At 36.7% G+C, this 17,301-nt stretch overlaps 1 protein-coding gene across 1 annotated transcript in view; it reads right to left on the bottom strand.

Moving 5' to 3' along the window:
- The window catches only part of GPC5 (glypican 5), a 729,150-nt gene that overhangs the window by 602,267 nt on the left and 109,582 nt on the right, over positions 1–17,301 (bottom strand). The window contains 2 exon segments of the mRNA XM_054163173.1: positions 14,183–14,283; positions 14,285–14,315. Of these exon segments, the coding sequence (XP_054019148.1) occupies positions 14,183–14,283; positions 14,285–14,315 (132 nt within the window).

Raw genomic sequence — 17,301 nt, forward strand, 5'->3', positions numbered from 1 at the left:
CAATACCTGAAGGGAGCCTACAGAAAAGCTGGAGACTTTTCACAAGGGTGTCTAGCAACAGGACTAGGGGAATGGTTTTAAGATGAGAGGGAGTATGTTTAGAGTAGATCTTAGGAAGTAGTTCTTCGGTATGAGGGTGGTGAGACTCTGGAATAGTTTGCCCAGAGTGGTTGTAGATGCTGCCTCCCTGAAAGTATTTAAGGACAGATTAGATGAGGCTTTGGGCAACCAACTCTAGTTGAGAGGCATCCCTGGCCATGGCAGAGAGGTTGGAGTAGATGACCTCTGAGGTCTCTTCCAACCTAAGCCATTCTATGATTTTATGGTTCTATGATTCTTGGGTGTCCTCCTTCCTCTAAATATTCAAAAGCATTTCCTCATGGTACACTTACCCACATTGGTTTTGAATATCAACTTCAAACACTTCTAAGAATTAAGTAGAGAAGGAGATAATTCAGTAATACAAAGTGGAAGCTAGTTCTGAGGTTTGGGTGATTTGTTTGTTGTTTTTTTTTTGAAAGCTGTGAGCTGCTTTTTAAAACACATTTAACACCAAATAAAATTTGTGTTAGATTTTTTAAAATACATAGTATAACTTATAAGTTGAAAATAATGTAATCTTCTTTGTAGAATTGAAGATACTCTTGCAAATCAAAGCTCTGATCCACTGCCATAATAATCAGTTTTTACATTAATATCAATAGAGCTGCATTCTTGTATTAGGCTGCTACATGGTTTAGGATACACTGATCAAAATCAGCAAATAGCTAAAGAGAGGCAAACCCCAAAGCCTTTTACCATACAATTCCATGCTATTGCCAGCTCACTTTTTAAACGTAAATTAAAGCAACGGAAAGCAGCAAAAAGCAAGCAGTATTTTCACAGAAGACTACCTATGTTATTTTCTTGCAGAACACAGGGCTGCTGACCTGTGAGTTACAAGGTTTCTCTCTAGGCCCACGATTAAGGCGAATTCACCGTCTTCTCCACTGGGTGGCAACATAGGATACAGCAACAGCAAGAAATGCTCTCCCCGCAGGACTACCCAAAAAAAGTTTTTCCCGTTGTTGATGTTGCACTTGGCAATGCTACGAATACACTGGGGGAAAAAAAAGAAACTGAACGAAGTGTGATCTACTCACACTGGGTACAGCTCAAACAAATGTTATCATAACACCCTTCCTCCCCCCATCCTATTTTTCGTTTGTTTCTCTTTGATCATGATAGAGTTTTGAAATGTGAACTGTAATTGTCATTAAAAGTGTTTGAAACTAATGCTGATTTTCAGTAAGTGTTTTGTCACATGCATCATGTTTACAGTCTTACAATTATTTTAGAATACATTATTTTAACAATTGGTTGAATTTTTACTAAGAAAATGTAAGAAGCAAATAAGGAAAAAACCACAAACACTGCTTCTGTGATTTGTTTAAAATACAGAATGCATTTCCCCATCAAAATTTCATAGAACAAGAAGGACTCCATCCCAAGATACCTGTAAACAGACTTACTTTGTTTTCTGAAGTTATTCTGCAACTATCAGAAGAAAACAAACAAACAAACAAACAAACAAACAAAACCCAGGGGGAAAAAAAATTACAAAATCCACTTTGTACTATGATTAATGTGAGTCAAATGAAGTGAAAAATAAAGAAATGGAAGTCAAAGAAGAAAGGTCTGAAGTAGAAGACAAAGCAGAGACAAGAATATGAAAAGCAGTGGGAAAAAGATGTGAAAAATACTGGATGAGAAAGATGTGTAAATATGAGGTAAAAAAACATGTATGCAAAACAAGAGAAGGTTGACAGGTTAGAGGGAGAGAAAGAAAATGTCACACAGAGAAATATCAGGAAATAATACATAAGTTGATCTTTTCATACTGTACAAAATTAAGAAGAAAAAGTTTCTGATTTTTGTCACAATCAGGAAGTCTAGAAAACTTGAAAACATTTATTTTATAACTTCTGCCTCTCACTTCCTAGTTCTGAGGGACTGCTGTAAAGCAGGACATTGTGGATCCATGGTACACATGCCCTGAAGTGAATACAGAAGTGAATTACAGGTACCCAACTTTTTTTGTTTGTTTGTTTCTTTGGTTTTGTTTTTTTTTTGTAAGAAGAAAATTGTTAAAAAATACCCAGTAGAGAAAAAGAAGCTCAAACAAAGAGATGTCTCAAGAAACTCCACTCTCTAAGCAACCACTCTTTAAGGTTAGTCAGCAGGGACTTGGAATAAGTGCATACTGCTACACTTCCTCCCTTGTCTTCCTTGGGTACAGTCCTTCAGTTTCTGGCAATACAAAGAAAACAGAATTATACTGTACTTTTATCAAGAGTCCTTGAAGAATTACTCCATAAATTTGCCTACTTATTTGTTGAATGCAGATACACTGTTGACATCCACAACTTCCTGGGGCACAGATTCTATGATTCAGTTCTACACTTGGTGAATAAGTACCTTCCTTTTTCAGTTGGCTGTCCTGACATCATTTATTATTGGTATCCAAGAAGGACTATTCCCTATCCACTGTTTCATGTTTATGTGCTGGAATTTTGTTTTGAAGTCCGATCCCCAAATGTTCCAAGAAAGTGGATGAAAAACATGTCCCAGGGTTGATAGTTTTAACATACTACAACATAATAGTTTTAAAATTTGATTTATCACGGGTTATTTTAATTTTTTTATTGTATTGGTGATGATTTTTCTGTTTGTTACTAAACATAATTTTGCAGCAGAAAGTTTATCTATTTTGCAAAGTTTCTGGTGTTATCAAGGTATCATAATTCCTTTGAACTCACAAAGAATATTAAGGTAAAAGCAAAAATTTATTTTAATTTTATTAAATGCATTTTTTTACAGAACACTCATGATATTTTTTCACAGATGTGAGTAATAAAAATACGATGCCTTACTGGAAATGTGGCTGGCTATCCAGGTGTTCCCTTCAACTACCAGCTGAACTCAACACTTTAATACTCTTTCCCATAGCTAGGATCTATTCCTTTGACAGTCTGTCCTCAGGCTTAGCTTCCCCAAATGGAAGTTAACTTCAGTGTGAAATCTTTGCCTTTTCCCCTAACACCTCAGAAGATTTCAATTGATGGATTTCATTTATCCCCCAGGTTTACCTACTGCAAATTAATACAGTTAGGGAATTCATCAGTCTTCACGTCTCCCCAAAAGTTCCTCCCAATGCTATGAATTCAGTTGTGTTCAATATCTAACTGAGATAAAAGCATCAACCTAACCATAGTATGGACCTATCTATATGTCTTCATTTCAGGCAGACAGCTGAAGTAGTGTTAGTTCCCACATGCAAGAATTATTTTATATACACATATAAATGAGAAAAATGAACATACTACACTGTCTGTTTATCAGGAGATGAGATTTCCTAGGACATGAATTATTCTGTCCCTAAAGAAACAATTTGTCCACTTTCCACAAAATTGTAATCTTACTTATTCAAGGTCTAGTTGGTGTTTCCAGAAAACAAAAACAAAAGAAACACACAAAATGTAATGTAAATCCCAAATAGCTTAAACTTTTCTGGAAGTGATGGAAGTATTAGAGGAAACTGCTAATCTGAACAACTCTAAGACCTTCTTACATGTGTCTTCTCTTCATGTATTCCACTATTATTCATGTACACAGTGGAGACAAGCATCTGTCTGATTTGTCATATGTGCTGTATCTAACACTGTGAACTGTTCCAATGGCAGCACTGGAGCATCTGGCACATGGGTTCTCCATACAGAGGTGTTCAAAGCCTAGAGGAATGTGAAAGAAGGAAGTAGCAAAAAGCAATTCAATGAGCTTCAGCTGATGTTCAGAAAACTTGTTTTTCTTTTACCTTCAGTAGTCATATTCTGGTGATAGTTACCTAAGGATGCTGCACAGTGGTGCACCTGTAACTACAGCTCCCTGAAGCACAGGGTAGAAGTGACCCATTTCTGTACTTTCTTTCTGACAGCTATTAAGTATGCTTTGTATTCTCTTTGTTCTCTTGGGATGCAAACCTTTTTCCATCTGATTTACACATCCTTGAGGGTAAGATTTAGACCATCTAAGCTATGCAGATGATATGCTACAGTGGTTAGAAACTGACAGTCCACTAACACTATGTAGGGTGTGTCTCTTTCCATTTATTATGCAAACTCAAGTCTTGTTTATTAGATGCCTAAGTTTTGCATAGCTAAAAAGTCAGTTGAATCACACCTCCAAAGTGAAGGCTTCCTTGTATACTCAAATGTGGCATCATCAACACACAAATCCGAAAGAATCAACTGTAGTGACAGAAACATGAGCTAAGCTATTTCTTCCATCTAAATCATTCACAGGTGTCTAAGCAAATAAACAACTTCTGGCTGTTTAATTCAGGTTTTACTTTTTTTTCCCTGCAAATATATTCCTTTACTAAGCAAACAAAAGTACCTAAGAGGTGGCAGAGTCTAGTTATCAGCTCTTGAACTGGCTGGTAAAAAAAATTCTCCTTTGAACCACTAATTCTCTAGACATAAAAATATGCATTTAAAATTATATGGTTACTGCCAAGATCTCTGTGAATGCAGTCTGTGCTGTCAAAAGGCTGAAGGGCAGTACTCTAGATTGAGCTTTCATTGGTTTGGATCATAGTCAAATCTTTCCTGTGCTAGAGAAATATGCAGTCAAGAGCCAGTTGCCCCTATCTTGGGATTCCTGGTTAAGGAATTGAAGACAATACAGTGTGACTCTGCAAATAGATGAGGCTATTGCTCAAAAAGTAGCTATGATAGTTTAACCATTTTTTCTCTATTAGCTGCTGCCTAGAATCCCTGTACCATTCAGTACTGCACTGTACTGCAGTGTGTTAACTGACCATGCTTAATACTTTTCAATGCAAAATGCAATATCTTTATATAAAAAATATTGTTTGCCATTTTTAAAAATCAGCTTTTATTTGTTTTAAACACCATCTGTACGAGGAGGATTTTGGGATGCATTGATAATTTATTTTTTCTTAAGGAGAACAGAACACATTGCTTTGATCTTTGAAATGAAAGTAGAAATAGTAGCCATGCTGTCTTTGTAAGTTCCAGAAGTATTTAATGGAACAAAAACACAGACAGTAATAGAATACACTTACTACTTCCTCTGTTACTGTTGTACTTCTGTGTGATTCAGAGTTCATTGCGAGGTTGGAGTATGTTTTATGTTTCATATTTCTCTTTCTCTGCTTCATAAGTATAAAGTATGCATCTGGAAAGAATCTGCACAGTCTCCTGTTGCATGAATGTATCAATTTAATTTGCTTTTTTGATCTGTTATTCATAGTATCTTCACATTGTGAAATCTTAGGCACTACTGAATATGAAAATCTTTAGGATTTGGATATAGCTATTCACACTAGTGCTTGACTGGGTCATTTACTAAGTCTGCAGTAAGGCATATGTAAGTGCAATCCATCTTCCTTTACATTAGTTTTTGCTTCAAGTTTTTGTTTTGTTGCTTTGTTTTTCTTTTTCAGAGATAGCTGGCACTGAAGCACTCATAGCAGATATATGTTTGCCTGTGTGCTTAAACTCAAAACATCACTTGGAACATATTGAAGATGCAAATGCATTACTGGGCTAGCAAAACATTAAATTTCTGTGTGGGATACTGCACTTCAATAATAAAATTATTTTTGAATTATAAAGTAGCTTCAGTTTGGTTTATTCATTGAATGAACTAAATAAAAAACAAATGAGCTATCACTGTTTTCTGAATTCACAGTCTTTGATAACTCAGATGAATTTTCCCAAGTGCCACACATGGATGAGTGCTAAAAATCCTTGGCCCTATGAAAACTGTGGTAGGATAGAAACAGTCCAAAAAAAAAAAAATAGTAATTTTAATAAATATAAGCCAACTTGTGTCATCTTTCATATAATGCTAAAGGAATACAAGAAGTTGAGCTGCTAATAAAGATAAGAAAGTATAACTTTTTTAAAAGAGAACAGATTATATTATATTATATTATGGAGTATTACTTGGAGTCACAGATGTGAATGGCAGATTAGTTGTACTTCATTACAGAGGATCTAATGATTCTTTTAAATACAAAAGGAAACCAACTTATAAAATAGGACTACACTAAGCAAATATTTTTTCTTACATAAAGAAAAACCTTACCACAAACTTGAACAATTATACATATAGGGAAAATCAGCAGGTTTTACATAAGACTTACAACCAGTTTTCAGATCTCTAAAATGACCCTGCTTAAGTATCTAAGTCAGCTGTGAAGATGTTAAAAAGAAAACATAATAATAAAGGTTTCAGTAGCGTATTTTTCATAGTCAGTACAAGATGCTCTACAAAAATCTTCTGTATAGCTGTCAAGAGACACATTTTCAGCAGATATAACATAGTGATATGAAAGTTGAAAATGCTGCAGTGCTGAATACCAGCACACAGAATTTTGCTGTCAGGACTGGTAAGCCTGCAGTGTTTGGAGAGGTCTACTATGAATATTAGGGTGAAAGACAAACCCATAGAAGATACTGCACAACCCAAAGTCTTGTTTAAATAATTATTTGAGAGCTGCTGTATTAAATTCCCATGGCTAGAGGTGATAAATAATTTGGTTTTAGAAAATATAAAATGTTTTGGAAGATCACTGTGTGAAAGGACCTCCATGGCAAAACATCACTAAACTTCTTATTTGAAAGATATCCTGTGTATTGAAGCTAAATTCAGTCATATTTCTTTTATAAGAACTTCTATCTAGTATAATCTGCTACAATTCATAGTTGTTTCTGTTTTTCTTGTTAGGCTTTTTTTTAACTATGCAGCAAAGCCTCTCGCATGAGTTTTCTTTGGTATTAATATGAAACATTATTATATGAAAAGAAGATGATAGATTTTAGAATTTTCCCCTCCATTGTTTCACATCATAAAGTAGTGCTGAATTTCCTAGGAAAACCTCTAAGAGTCATCAGATCACTAATACTAAATTCTGGAGCAAGTCTATTTTTCTTTTACTGTGTAAAATGAAATCACAAAATACTCTTAAAAGAAGGTATTATGAGGCCATAATTCAAACTCTTAGAATATCTTTGGTCACTGTTCTTTCTCATGCCTATTGTTCAACAGTCTTCTGTGGCTTTATAAATATTCTTAAAAGCCAACACATTTTGCAAATTATTACCAGCTTAATAATTAATTCACTTGGTGTTAGAATCCTTTTATCAAAAACACTCTGTGCATGACAAATTACTCAAATGTTTCTAGGACAAACACTACAGAAAATTATGTATTTGTTCAAGCCAACAAAGGACAAATCACAAAATCACAGAATATATCTGGCTGGAAGAGACTTCCAAGACCATCCAGTCCAACCCTTCACCCTGCACTTAAGGGTCAACACTAAGTCATGTCCCTAAGTACCAGGTCCACACACTGCTTGAACACCCCCCAGAATGGTGACTTCACCACTGCCCTGGGTAGACCATTCCAAAGTTTGATAACCCTAATATCCACCCTAAACCTCCCCTGGAGCAGCTTGTAATCATTTCCTCTAGTCCTATTGCTTGTCATCAAGGAGAAGAGGCTGGCTCCCTCCTCACTCCAGCCTCCCTTCAGGTAGTTGTAGAGAACAATAAGGTCTCCCCTCAGCCTCCTCTTCTCTAGACTGAATAATTGCAGCTTCTTCAGACATTCATCATAGGTCATGTGCTCCAGGCCCTTCATAAGCCTCATTGCCCTTCTCTGGACACACTCCAAAACCTCAATATCCTTCTTATAGTGTGGGGCCCAGAACTGAATACAATACTCAGGGTGCGGCCTCACCAGTGCTCAGTACAGGGGGATGATCACCTCCCTGTTCATGCTGGCTACTGTGTTTCTAATACAAGCCAGGATGCCATTGGCTTTCTTGGCCACCTGAGCAAACTGCTGGCTCATATTCAGTCGACTATCAACCAATACCTCAGGTCACTCTCCAAGATGCAGCTTTGCAACCACACATCCCCACGTCTGTAGCTTACCACAGGATTGTTGTGACCCACGTGGAGGACCTGGCACTTGGCCTTGCTGAACTTCAATTAGCCTTGGACCATCAGTGTAACCTATCCAGATCCTGATGCAAAGATTTCTTACCCTCTAGCAGATCAACACAGCCACCAAGCTTGGTGTCATCTGCAAATTTACTGAGGGTGTATTCAATCCCCTCATCCAGATCATCAATAAAGATATTAAAGAGGACAGGCCCCAGCAGTGAACACTGGGGGACACCAGTAGTGAGTGGAGCCAGCCAGACTGAACTCCATTCACCAGCACTCTTCAGGCTCATCCAGCCAGTCAGTTTTTCATCCAGTGCAGAGTGCACTTATCCAAGCCTTGTTCCATGAGTTTCTGAAGGAGAATGATGTGGGAGTCAGTGTCAAAGGCTTTACTAAAGTCCAGGTAGACAATGTCCATAGCCCTTCCCTCATCCACCAGGTGGGTCACCTTGTTGTAGAAGGAGATCGGATTAGTCAGACAGGACCTGCCTTTCATAAGCACATGCTGGTCAGGGCCAATCACCTGGTTGTCTTGTATGTGCCACATGATGGCACTCAGGGTGACCTGCTCCTGCTTCATAACCTTTCCTGGCACAGAGGTGAGATTGACAGGTCTTTGGTTTCCTGGAGCATCCTTTTGGCCCTCCTTGTAGATGGGGATCACATTAGCTAGCCTCCAGTCAACTGTGACCTTCCCAGTTGGCCAGGACCATTGATAAACAGTGGTGTATGGCTTGGTGAGAATATCTTCAAGTTCCTTAAGTACCATTGGGTGGATCCTATCCACTCCCATAGACTTGTATATGTCTAAATGACACAATAGGTCATTGATCATTTCCTCCTGGATTGTGGGTGCTGCTTTTTGCTCCCTATCCCCATCTTCCATTTCCAGGGGCTGAACCTTCAAAGAGCAGCTGGTGTCACTGACATGGGATTCATCCCACCATGTTTCTGTCACAGCAATAATTCATAGTTTTCCTGCTGGACAACAGTTTCAAGTTCATCTTGCTTGTTATCCATGTTATATGCATTGGCATAGATACACTTACTTTGCTGGACCATTTTTCAGGGTAGGGGTCTACTCCCCTACAACAAATAGGTAAACAAATGCAATACATAAACAAAAGCAATACATATTTTGATGCTTTAATGTAATTAAGTAGTCCATCTTGAAGTGTCATGAAATTTATCCAAGTATATATAGAGACCTGACATTATTATTATTAAAGCAGGAATTATTTTATTTTTATGTCTCATGACAAGATAGAGATTAAACTCCATAATTAATATAAAATAGGGAATCATATGTGGTTTCATTTTTTCCCCCTAATGTCAGACCTGGATCTCCTAAAACCAACTGACATAGTGACCCGAGTTTCACCTTTTATATAAACCACCTGATTTTTTATATCTAATCTAATCTATTATCTAATATATCTAATCTAATCAAAGAATCACCAAGGTTGGAAGAGACCTCAAAGACCATCAAGAGCAACCCATCACCACAGACCTCATGACTAAACCATGGCACCAAGTGCCACTTCTAATCCCCTCTTGAACACCTCCAGGGATGGTGACTCCACCACCTCCCTGGGCAGCCCATTCCAATGGCTAACAACTCTGTGAAGAACTTTCTCCTCACCTCGAGCCTAAACTTCCCCTGGTGCAGCTTGAGACTGTGTCTTCTTGTTCTGGTGCTGGTTGCCTGGGAATATCTATTGCTATAATCTATCAGCAAGCCTGTACCCTTCTTTTTTTCTTACTTTTTCTTTCTCTTGAATAAATGGTTCAGATTACATTCTCCACTATAATCCCCAAATTCATTAAACTAACCTAAAAAGTATGTTTAAGGTTTCTCAAAAGAAAAGACAAATAGAATAATTAATTTTAATTACTTGTTTTCTACATTGAAACAAACAAAAAATATCATAAGGCCCCCTCATTCTTCTGACAAGTGAAGTAGGATCAATAAAAAATTATTTGTGATTAGGGGGAGAAAAGTGACAAAATTAATGGCATTTATGATTAGTCATCTAGCATACCTTGACATCAGCAGTTTTACAAATGAAAATGCGTATGTTGTAATGAAAAATACTCATGACTTCAGGAAGCCCCTTGGCAGCTTCATGTTCTAGCCCAAGTGCCATATGCTGGTGACTCCACTTCCAAGCATCCCTAAAGAAGCAGCACCAATTCAAAGCAAAATACTTCAAATTTCAGGCATTCAGATTTGGCAATTTATTTAATTTGCATTTGCTTATAAAACATTTAGCCTACAAATATCTTTACCCACTATATACCTGTTACATTGACTCAGTGTTTTGGTATCTATAAAATTCTGGTTAGTTTGCTGTGAAATGCTGTTGGTGCCAAGATTTTGTGAGTTCATGGGAGTACTGAACATTCACAGTTCTGGGTCAGGCATTTCCAAATTTGCAGATTGTGAGGAATCACATATTTACAACTGTTTTTTCTCTATGCATCTGTTGCTGGTCCTTGTTTGCAATAGCATATTAGGCAATGCAGTAAGAGCCATAATAGGCTGTTCCTACATTTCAAGTTGCAAATCTTTTGCATAGATGGTGAGTGGTGCCTTTACATTCTGCATCCTTAAAAAGTGATGTCTATCTCAAATGGAAGAAAACTAAAAGGAATTAATCAGATCTCCTTCTATCACCATTTTTCTTCTTTTGTTGCCTAATAACAGATTCAGGACTGTATTATTTTTTCAGAATATTTAAAAATCAAAAGAGAAAATTCCCCAGCCTAAGAGCTGTGCTAAAGCTAGGCATTTATTTGATGATAGATGCTTATTATAATCACTTTCTAACAACTTACTCAGCAATTAAAATAAATCATGCTGTTTAATTCCCCCTGATTTGGTTATTTTACATATGTGTTTCATATGAAACTCTTCCTTCCAAACTTGATTAGCTGTTTTTAACAATCTCCACATTTTGCTTTCCTCTGTGTATTTTTAATTAATCTCTCTCCACTTTCTATCCAGGAACTCTGTACTACCAAAACTATAAGTGAGAACAGCCACATTCTCTCTGCACAACTCTCACTATTTTAGCTTTAATGTTAAGAAGACACTGAGAATCTGAAATAATTCATGCATTTCCTCATATATGCTTTGGTAGTGCAAAACATACAATTCCTGTTTTTTCCGTAAAACCTAATGAATCCTCTAATCTTAAATTCCAGGTATTTCATTGTGGCACTCAGCTAGGCCTTTAAAAATTAATTAAAAATTTCATGCCCAACCATTGCAATCACAAAACTGAGTAAACAAGTGGAAGGGTTGAAGACTGCTTTGAGACATCCTCTCCCTCATCCTGCAGTGATATGGACCTTGCAAGAATTGTCTTGCTTCTGCAAATTCTGCTCACTAACAATCTTTTCAGGCAGGAATTTAGGGATTCTGGTCTCAGTTCTTGATAAAAGCATGAGTCTGCCCTGTGTAAACTGATAAGTAAGGTTTTGTTTCAATAATGTCCTATTTTTTTGTTTGTTTGACCTTTTCCAACCCATGCTTGACAATATTTTAGATGGAATTAGAGATGATAAATGCTGTATCAGATATATGGTAGTATACCTGTTAAAACATCAAACTACTTCCTTTCAAAAAATGCACAGAAAAGGAGAAAGAAGAACTTCAAAGTGTTTTTTAAAAACATATCTGACTTCTGTCTCCAGGGCTTATGTCTGGTTGAGCTTGAAATGCAGATACATCAGTCTCAGCAATCTCTTCAGGTCCTTATACATTCACACCAGCTTTATATAGTTTATGATATTGCTTTTACACGTCAGGCCCAAAACTGTAGTCATCACCAGATATGACACATGCTTTTTAAAGATTAGGCAAAACCAGAAAAGAGGAGAGTCAGTGTAGAGGTCTTCAGGTATTCTTCAGTATTTACAGAGAAAAATGATGATGCTTGCTTAGGTCATTACTTTTTCTAAAATGTCGCAATATCTTAGGATCATGGCAACAGAAGTTGAGCATCACAGCATTTAGATAAGCCTATATTCAGAATCATAGGGCTGAAGGAGATTTTAAGACATTATCCAATTTATCTTCATATCTCTAAGGAAAAATCAGCTTTTGCTGCATCATTTCTCAGTGCCGTGCCCTTCCTGTTCTTAAATACCCTCCTTCAGTCAGATGCTGGACCACAAAACTACCTATTTTTGTCCTTGCCACTAGAAAAATCTCCCTAATGCCACTATAAAACTCTCCCTAATGTTTAATCAAAATATATTTTAAATATTTACCATGTGTCTTAGCCATTATGGAAGCACTGAACAGATACATTTCTTCCCTTTAGCAACAGCCTTGTTGCACTTTGCTTTTTCTCCTAACAGTTTTTATTTTCTAGCTAAACAAATCAAATTCTTTGATTCCTTTTTTTGTAAGATGAGTTTCTCGAACCAATCTCATAATACTTCCAGGAACACTCTATTGAGTATGCCTTAGTTTTCCTAAACATGTTAAAATTGGGCCTGGGCTGAGTTTCATCAAGATAATTTCGAATTCCTTATCTGTTTTTGTTTGGTTGTTTTTTTTTCACTAGTCCCTTCTGGTCTGGTTTGTCTGCACAGTGATTAGACTTACTACCTCTGATCCATTTTTTCAGAGCCTTACATTGTGATTTCCCTTCATAATATCCTCCAACACAATGCTGCTCATCTCCCATCTCCTATTAGGTCTCTGCTAGTTGATTGATGCATTGATCCATTTCAAATGTCATTTCCCAGTACAATCTGTGGGACAGATCAGGAACCTGTCTTGTTCAAACAGAACTACCTTGTTTATGGATTTACAGAACTTGTTTGTCTGAGTGTGTTTCTGAGGCAGAATTTGACTTTACATAACCAAGAAAAATCTCCCAGAACTGCATGCCCAGTGTGTGATCTCATCTCGCATATGCTTGTGTCACACATGCATAACTTTCATAGCAGGCACATGGATGTGCCTAAGCACAAAAAGAAAATAATGCCCATTTTCCCTTAGATTAACAGTTCTGCAATAATAATAATGATAGTAATAATAATAGTAATAACCACCCTGATTTCAGTCAAGCACAAAAAAGATTTCTTTTTCTCATCTTTAGTGACAAAAGAACAAATGCAAACAAACTAAATTGAACAAAGGACACTTTGAGTAACAAGGTAAAATGAAGGAGAGGAAGAAGATAGATGTGAGCATCTTCATATAGCTACTGAAGAAAGAGAATACGTACCACAGCACATTTAGTGATCAAGTAGGGGTGTTAAGATGCAGGAACTAATCTGCAGGTCTCCGCTCCAGTTGATAACCTAGAGCAACTTAAGAGTATGTACCTCTTATGGTTTTAACCAGCAGCCTGTATTAGCAGCATAATCTTTATTTAAAAAAACTAATTGCAATGAGCCTTTTAATATTTTTGTCTCTGTCATCATAAAGACTTCCTCCTCAGAGAAATACTTATTTTGGTAATAAGACGAATAAAGTAAAAACATAGAGAATATCCTTCTGACATCCACAAAAGGAAGTGTTTTGTAAGCTGTGAAATAGATTGATTCCAGAGATACACATCCAGGAGTATAGTAATTTACTATCATTTCTTCATTGCCATTGCTGCTGAATGATGTGTCTCAAGCTGCTGCATACATAAAATACTACACATTTCACCTTTAAAATGCTTATCTTTGCACTTTAACTTTTAACTCTCTCCCAAGAAATCATGTGTATTACTTCACTCCAGAGCCAGAGGAAGTTCTAAGCAAATAGCTCATCTGTTATCACACACGCAGTACTAAAAGGAATGTTGCATAAAGATCAAGATCAAACAAAAATCCATATTCCTTTTCTCCAATGTATTTTGTAAATGCCAATACAAATTCTTTTCTGACATATGTTCAGGTGCCATAAATTTGATGGAAAAAATGTCTGAAGAGCAGCAGAACTCTATTTTTTCCTCAAAATGTAGAGGTAGGGAGATCTTTCTTCAGTGTCTACAGGTGAAGCCTGAGAGAAGGTATCCTACACTGATTTGCTTTTCAAACTAACCTTGACACACACCTAGGAAAACAATGTACTTGACCTTAGATGGAAACTACTTCAGGGAAATGCAAAATACAAAACAAAAGACAAAAGTGAGTCAGAAATGTACCTTCTCACAATATCTTCTTTGTTCCAGCATGGGAGTCCATCAGCAGCTGCCAACTCACTGCTACAGAGCTGATCAGCCAGGCCACCATACAAGACCCTATACCCTATACAGTTGGAGGTGGCTGATAAATTCTCTGCACAGGGAAGCAGAAGAAATAATTGCCAGTGTCAATAACACTAAGCAGTTGTGTTTCTACAAGAAGACAGAGAATGTGTGTGTTCTATTCTTGTAATATTCAGAATTTTACAAAGCTGATACTCTGATTGGTCAAAGTAAAACAAAACAAAACAAAACAAACAAGAACACAAACAAACCCCAACAACCACAGAACACCAACACTTTATTCAGGCTCTGGAACAGGAATTATGTTCCTCCAACCTGAAATTTTCCTGCATAGTTGTGATACAATTTGCAATGCTACACTTGCACAAATATACCAAAAAATGCTTGCAAAAAAAAAATCATCACAGCAACTAAAAAGACAGTTGTACGTGAATGAGTCATCCATTTTTCAGAAGTGCCATCCACCAGTCCCCTGCACAGTGTTACAAATGCAACAAAGAGTATTTATTAGAGTTATGGAGCAATTCAAGATCTAGGTAAGATGAGTTTAAAATGTAGCTGTTAGATATTTAGTGGCTATTTAAATAACTGTTTGAAAAACCACATCAGTTTTATCATGTGCTGTGATATTTTTAAAAATTGTCAAGATGCCCAGAGCTAATGATAAGTTTGCATGCTTAAATGAATTACTTTTTAGTTAGTATATTTTTAACTGGATTGTGATATTCGTGTTTATAAATTGTTTGCTTATGTAGTGAAAATCTCTTCCTGGGAGACTCATTCCTGCTGTGAAATATTAAAATATTTATTCATTCTCGTTTAGAACATCACACTAAGCTGAGTTATCTATGATCCACAGGCACAAATAAAGGCACTGGCAAACACTGTACTCATTGCTCTGTTAGTCAGCAAGCTTTACTTTATGTAAACTTCTTGTATGGTGTCTGGAGTTCTGAAAATACCATAAATATTCTATACATTTCCCTATATTTAGCCAACACAGGCTTAAAATGACATAAGGAATTAAATTTTTAAGTATTGTTTTCTCCAAATTAAAACAGATAAAATGTGACTGACTATATAGAGTCCATAATTTCAAAAGCCACATGTTCTTTCTTGCAATTGTAGGGCAAATATTTTACATAAGATTTAGATTTACTATGCCTATTAAATGTGATATGATTGCCCTACTGAGTCTTCTGAAAATCTCAGGCAGGGTCAATTTTGAATATGCATCATAAAATTGCCTATGCACACTATATTTTAAATATGTAAATATGATTCATCCACACTCTCCCAGGCATGAATAATCATATCTTGCATTTCTCCATCCCCAAAATGGCATCCAATGTGCACAGCATGATTACAATTTTCCTCCATTTCCCATTCAGCAGGATTGATTTTGATTTTGTCTCTGCTTTGAGTTTACATTATGGATGAAAACTAGAGTTTAGAGAGTCCTGTCATAGTAAATAATTGAATTCCCTCTTCTGCACAATTAAGTCAAGTGTAGTACAGAAATTGAAATGACTATAACTGCCATAACACCATGTGACAAACTGAATTCTAACAGAAAGGTCATTCAGTTTATTAGTAAATACATCCTGAGGCAAAGCTAAAGTTAATGCAGAAGTAATAACTGATTTCAGCCTGCGTTGATGTCTGACTAAAGTAGTTAGAAGGGCAGATGGTATGAATGTCAATTTTCACATCATCATCTTCTAGACCAGATAGCATGTAATTATAGGCAGCTGAGCACAAATGTGCAATTACAGTCAGTGGAAGATACAGATACTTCTTATCTGTTTATTTGGAAATGTTCTTTTTATTATTTATTTATTTTACTCTCCATGCTAAAGGCTGACTGAAGTGTTATGTTCTGGAGGAAAAAGCATTTCATACTTTCAAGTTTGTATGCTATTATGGAAGGTTCTGCTTAGATTTTTTTTTTTACCTCACGTGAAAATTTTGGTGTCAAAGCCACAGAAACTTCCATTCTTCTTGTAGCACATAGTACTAGAGGATACTGGCTTAGGTCTGATGGCAAACTAATTTAGGAAAACTTTAGGCAGAGGGAGTCCACAATGCACTTTAAAATGTAAACTTACTGCATCTGGAGATGCATTTGTAAACCATTAGGAACTCAGGGAACTCTTAGGAGTCACACATTTAATTGAATCTTTTTGTTCATTTGTTTTCCCTTAGATAACTTAACTGAGCAGGTCTACTCCATTTGGGAGAAGCCTATTCTTTTCTGCTAAAGCCTGTGAAAGTTGCTGAGAGCAACATGCTGCCAGAAGTATACAGGAGGTAAAGTGAAATTATACTCAGAGACCAGCACTTCCTTAAAAGCAGGCTGCAAGCACTCGATGAAGTTGTTCTTTCATGTGAGGAATTTTTACAGTTGCCATGGGGATATAAAATGAAATATAAAGTGATTGTGACTAATAATGAAGAAGGTGATCCAGGAGGCAGAAAATGAAGATGATATCAATTATGAAGTTGTTAAATTGAAATTTGTGTCAGTGGATATCAACATTTCTATCCCCTCCACTTTTTGGTGTAGCCCCTGTTGCATGCCATGAAGTTTTTCCAGCATCTCAGGTAGGTGGAAGTAATGGGAAAACATTACTTTGTGCTACCCACTGCCTCCCATGCCCTTTAAGGTCTTTTGGGCAATCTTCCTGAAGTCAATCCAGCCACCACTCATTTTGAAACATGTAACAGTCCTGGATTACATGAAATGTTAGAAGATGGCTTCATGTGTGCAGAGTGTGAGTAATCTGAAAACATCAAGAACTTGCTTAGCTACGAACAGAGAAAATGTGCCTGTAAAATGGCTACTGAATGATGTACTTCTGCACTGGCTAAAGCAAACTTCTGTTTCACATCTCTTTCCACTCCTACAATGTTCCCTAAAACCTGCGTTTGCTTGTTTGTTTCCCCCCACTTTTTGGAACACAAAAGAACATGTCCTAACAAGAATCGTCTGCCTTTGAAGCTCAGAGGCACTTTTTCTTCTCTAGAGATCAGGACTGAGCAATTATTCCCTGCAA

This window comes from Dryobates pubescens, chromosome 7 (assembly GCF_014839835.1).
Source record: "Dryobates pubescens isolate bDryPub1 chromosome 7, bDryPub1.pri, whole genome shotgun sequence".
In the NCBI taxonomy this organism is placed as follows: Eukaryota; Metazoa; Chordata; class Aves; order Piciformes; family Picidae; genus Dryobates; species Dryobates pubescens.